This window comes from Echinops telfairi, unplaced genomic scaffold (genome assembly GCF_000313985.2).
Source record: "Echinops telfairi isolate 266 unplaced genomic scaffold, ASM31398v2 ScPeMD7_5;HRSCAF=22, whole genome shotgun sequence".
In the NCBI taxonomy this organism is placed as follows: domain Eukaryota; kingdom Metazoa; phylum Chordata; class Mammalia; order Afrosoricida; family Tenrecidae; genus Echinops; species Echinops telfairi.
In genome coordinates, this window is record NW_022103901.1 from 23,423,268 (window position 1) to 23,429,160 (window position 5,893).

General features: G+C 37.8%; 1 protein-coding gene across 1 annotated transcript in view; it reads right to left on the reverse strand.

Annotated features, from left to right (window-relative positions):
* The window catches only part of LOC101660058 (phospholipid-transporting ATPase ABCA3-like), a 206,495-nt gene that overhangs the window by 113,178 nt on the left and 87,424 nt on the right, over nucleotides 1–5,893 (reverse strand). The window contains exon 10 of the mRNA XM_045285074.1: nucleotides 2,363–2,500. Within this exon, the coding sequence (XP_045141009.1) occupies nucleotides 2,363–2,500 (138 nt within the window). The remainder of the gene's footprint in view (nucleotides 1–2,362; nucleotides 2,501–5,893) is intronic.

Below are 5,893 nucleotides of genomic sequence, written 5' to 3' on the forward strand. Positions count from 1 at the left end.
AGGAGGTGGTACACCTAGGTGGGCGGTACATCTGGATTGGCCCAATCTAGGTTAGGTGGGCTTAATTCAGCCAATGGGGTCAACCAGTACCGTTGAACACGCCTCCCAGCAGAGGACCCTAAAAAGCTGCAACCTAGAGACCACCGTCCTCTTTTTCCCAGCTGCTCTTCTGTCTTCTACTCAGCCATGCTGCTGTCTCTCTCTCTCTGTCTTTCTCTCTCTCTCTGACTGTCCCGGGCCTCAGGCTACCATGTGTGCCATGAGGGTGCCTATGTTCAGTTTACTGTAAAACCTGAAACTTCTTGTATCCTTTATAAAAACCCACTTGGATCACAAACCAGGCTTCAGAGTGAATTCTTTCTTGTGCGAAGCCAAGGACCGAGATATTTCTCACTAACGTATCCTTCTGTACTAACCTCTCTCTTGAATTTAACTCACCCAGCAGCTCCCTTTGGAAGCCATCGTTTTGATTGGACTTCATTTTTGAAGGTACCTTACTCAGCTTTTGTTGACTGCAGCCATGCACTGATCATAGACACATGTTTAAATATGCCTCCATGTTTGGAATCAGCCCTTGCACATGGGACTGGAACTCTAGTAGCAAGACTTCCTTACTTTTACCCTTATACATCCTGTACAGTGAAGTTCTTGTCTGCTAGTTAGATAATCAGTTTATAAATGCAAAAGCCTATTTTTAAATGCAGTAATATGGTCGTATATAGAGTGTGCAAATAAAAATTCCTAAATTGACTAATTTTCAGAGCCTCAGGCTCGTATGTGATCTTTTGTGTTGGCATGTTTGCTATACGTTATGTAACCTTAAAATTTTTAGAAAGAAAAACATAATAAACCCTAAGTAAGTCAAAGAAAATAATAAATATCAAGGAAACAAAAAAACCCCAACAGCAACACAAATAGAAGACAATCATGAAACGTGTGTCTTTGAGATCAATAATCTCTCATTAGGCTGATGAAAAAAAATCATTCAAGATGAAACAAATACCTTGAATAACTTTATACATATTTAATAAATTGAATGTAAGGTTAAGAGTCTTTCTGCAATGAATATTCCATATGTTGATGGCTTCAATTATTATAAAAATCTTAAAGGAAGAAATAATACGTTATGCAAAAGCTCTTCCAGAAACGTGAAGAGGATTAAGTACATTGTAATTCATTGTAGAGGTCAGAAATACAACACCAGGCAAAGGTTTCATAAGAAAACTACAAACTGAGGTCATTCATTAACATAAATATAATAATCATAAACAAAACTTAAGAAAACCAAATCCAGTTAAAATTAATAACGACTTCAGGGAAGCCAGCGTGAAGAGCTCCCATAGGCTTACTCTCTACAAAAACAGGTATAACTGGTGAAAACAATACAAAGAAACCAACAATTTAGTTTCCTGGCATCCAGCAAATGAAGAAACATTTACGAAACTCTAATAAAACTCCTAAGGAGAGTCTGTGGCATGTGAACATTCAGTTGCTCTACCTTGTCATCTAGGAATACTTTCAGTTTCCTCTTTCTCCTTCACTGTCCACTTTCCCCCAATACTTTCAATTCTATAAAAAAAAAAGTATTGGGTCTTCTACTTCTCTCTATCATCTACTCCCATGATCCTGGTCCAACTGTTAAGACTTCTTACAGAGACTGCCATTTGACACTCTCTTCCATTATTACCCTTCTCACGACCAACCAGTCTGCCAACACCCCAATTTTCATACAGTGATCAGAATGATCTTTTCAAAACATAGAGTCTGTGCTTCCTGGGCAGTATGCCCATCAGAGGCTTCACAATGAAACATTTGTCATTACTTCTCTTTGATCTGTGCCCCTCAACATATATTGACACATGTATTGATGCGTGTCTCTCCAACACATCATGATCTTTTCACCTCCGGGTCTTTGATGTGTGGTTCTGTCTACTTTGTGCGCTCTGTCTTTGATTTTTCACACGATGGCACTTCCCATTCATTAGTCCCCCCATCAAAGGTCACCTCTTCAGAAAGGTTTTCCTTTAATTACAATTGGTATGTTCTTCCCTAACCCACACCCAAATGTAAATCCTACAACCCAACTTAAACTTATTTTCTTTTTATCATTTGATTCAAGATTCAAATCATTTGTTCCTAAACTCATGAGATTCAAAGCAATGCATAACTTATAGAGCAAATAAGGCTATAGATGGAAATAGAAGCGTGTATTTATCAATACTCCATTAGGACTCTACCTCTTAAAATGAGTCTGTATTAATTGTGATGCTTTGTTTTCTTGAAGCGATCAGTTACAAACAATTCTAATATATAGTATGTGGTTTTCAGTGGCTAAAGAAAAGAGGGACTTTTGAAGCATTACCTTGGACAAATGTCTCATATAGATACCTGGCACCAGATTAGGAGGGACAGCCTCAAAATACTTGCTCTGATCTGTCACAGTGCTTTGGCTTTCTTCTGTTTCCTCTCTCATTCTTGGATTCCCAAACCAATAAGATCGCTACAGAGAAAGCCAAAATACAGTCACTACAACATGTATTAAGAAGTGAAACATTCGATCTGAACAGAATTATAACAGGTAAAGTGACTGGATCAGTAGTTGCAAACCTTCCCCCAAAGAAAAGCCTAAGACCAAATGCCTTCATAGTAAATTCATCTCTTCAGGAAGGCTTTCCTTTCATTACAATTAGTATTTTCCTCCCTGCCCCACACCCAAATGTGAATCCGTTAAATTCCACTAAGCAATTAAATAATTAACTCCTGCCTTTCTCTAACTCATCCAAAATACTGAAGAAGTGGGGATGTTATCTTACTCATTCTATATAATCATATACCTAAGTTAGACAAAGACATTATAAAAGAACTACTGACAATATTTCTTTAAAAAAAAAACCAAAACCGTTTTATTGGCACTTCTTGCACATATCATATAATTCAATAGTTCGATAAGATCAAGAAGAGTTGTATAATCATTACCACATTCAATTTCAGAACATTTCCTTCTTCCTTGTACATATTTTTATTTGTGTAATTATTATTTTTTAAATTGTGGTAAAATATACACAACAAAATATTCTCCAATTAAACAACTTATACATGTATAATTCAGTGCCATGGATCATACTCTTCATGTTGGACAACCATTATTGATATGCTTTTTCCAAAATTGTCCACCACCATTCACATAAACTTTAAGCCCTCTAAGGGAAAACTCTCCCTCCTTCACCCATGCAAATCATAGTTCAAGTTTAGTTTCTTTCTTTCTTTTTTTTTTAGTAGTTTTCTTGATATAATAGTCACATGTATAACATTTCCATAGTTAAATAGCTTTTTAAAAAGAGCTGTATATATATCATAACAATCAGTGCTAATGCTCCCTTCCCCGCCTGCATTCGTTATGTCCTTCCCAATTCCCCTCATCTTCCCCACCCTCAGCCCCATTCTTGATAAATCATTAGATCAGTGATTGTCTCTATGCATCCACTCTGTCTGTACTCCGTAAGCCCAAAAAACCTAACAGAAACAATAAAAACAAAAACAAACAGGAAGAAGAAAACCATAACATAAAGACAAAAATAAAAACGTAAGAAAGAAAAGACCACCAGTAATTTTTAAAAAGCCAGAGAAGAAATTTCTGTTGGGGAACAAGCAAGAAATAGTTGAGCCGAGAGCAAATTCAGGTTGGGTCATGAGGGAGGTTAACCAACCAAGTGTCATATCATATTATACCACGGTTTGATCCACCATAGTCAAGTTTACAATAATCCCTGACTGATAGTAGAGCTGTTGGAGCCCTTTGCCTGAGGTTAGAGGGATCTGCCAGAGGCTTAATCTGACTAGATACTATGCAGATGGGTTTTGGGCTCTCACTGTCCTCCACAACCTTCTATAAATTGGGTGTTGATAATTTAAGCTCTGCTACTATTGAGTATCACAATTTTGAATATTTGAATTTGAATTTTGGTATCATCATCTTTGGATCACACAGGCTGATGTGCTTCTTCAATGTGCACTTAATTGATGCCTCACTTAGATCATTACTTGTTTGAACACAAACTTTTAAGACCTCATACAAGATTCCAATGGATAGCCGGGTACCATCTGCTTTCTTCACCACACTGCTGTGGCACCCTTATCTTCAGTGATCTCTTCACAAAGGCAAGTATCAAGTAGGGTCATGTTATAAAAACTAACTGTTCTTAGATTGATGCTAGAATAACGTGGCTCGTCTGCGCTGGTCTCTGGGGAGTCCTGCCCATGTGTGCTAGCTACTTGGTGGCCATCTTGCTCTGGGCCCCAGATGAAGAAATATTCTTATGAATATATAAAAAATACCTTCATAAAACACTAGCAAACTCAATCCGACAGTATATTGACACAATTATGTATTTTGATGCAGGAAACTTCAAAAGATAATGGAAGAACTATACAGAAGCACTATACCCTAAAGAATTGGTTGGTATTCAATACAGGAAGTAGCATATGAACAATGATATTAAAGGAAGGAATCCAACTGCACTGAAGACATCAGAAAAAAACAAGCATCCACTGGAATGGATGGAATACCAATGAAAATGTTTCGACAGCTGATGAAGCACTGGAAGCACTCACTCATCTATGCCAAAAAAATGGGAAGGTCAACAGACTGTTGTGTCCATTCCAAAGAAAGGCAACCCAACAGGATGTGGAGATTATCAAATAATATTATTAATATTAAGTGCAAGTAAATTTTATTGATGCTAATTCAATAACAGTTGCAACAGTACTTTGGCAGGCAGCTTCCAGACATTTGAACTGGATTCAGATGAGGACGTGGAGCAAGGGATAACATTGCTATGTCAGATGGATCTTGGCTGAAAGCAGAGAATATCAGGATGATGGTTACTTGCATTTTATTGACTGTGCAACAGCATTTGACTGTATGGGTCATTAAAAACTGTAACATTGAAAAGAATGGGAGTTTCCTAACACACCATTGGTCTCATGTGGAACCTCGACCAAAAGGCAGGTAGATGAAAAAAACAAGGGGTTACTGCATGGTTTAAAATCAGGGGATGTGTGCATGCGGGTTGTGTCCTTTCACCATAGTTATTCACTCTGTATGCTCAGCAGATAATCTGAGAAGCGGGGCCATATGAAGAAGTTTGAGGTCTCAGAAATGAGCAAAGACTTATTAACCTAGATATGCAGATGAGAGCAAGGAGGACAGGATCACTTGCTAATGAAGATAAAGAACTGCAGCTTTCAGTATGGATTACAATTCCATGTAAAGAAAACCAAATACTTCAATAGACAAAATCATGATAAATAATAAATAGAGAAAAGATAGAAGTTGTCAAGGATTTCATTTTGCTTGTATCCACAGCAATGCGCATGGAAGCAGCAAGCAAGAAACCCAACTAGGTATTGCAATGGGAATGTATGTTGCACAAAACCTCTTTAAAGTGTTGACGAACAAAGACATCACTTTGAGGTTAAGGTGTGCCTGACCCGGCCCATAGGGCTTTCAGGTACCTCTCCAACATATGGTAAAGCTGGACAACACATCAGGAAGAAGGAGGAAAAGTGATGCCTTCGAAGTAGTGTGCAAGTGAAGAATATTTAATATATGATCGATTGGTATAAGAACCAATTTGTCTTAGAAGAACAATTCGAATTCTCCTTAGTAGCGAGTGTGGCAAGACTCTGTTTCAAGCATTTTGGACATAATATCAGGAAAAGGATACCATGCCTCATAGAGGGCTAGCAAAACGAAGACCCTCAATGAGCAGGACTGACATGATAAATGGTTGCAACAAAGACATCAGTATAACAATGAGGATTGTGTTGGACCAAGCAAGCACTGTTTCATTTTCTTAGACGACGTCTCTGTGAATTGGAATGGACACATGGG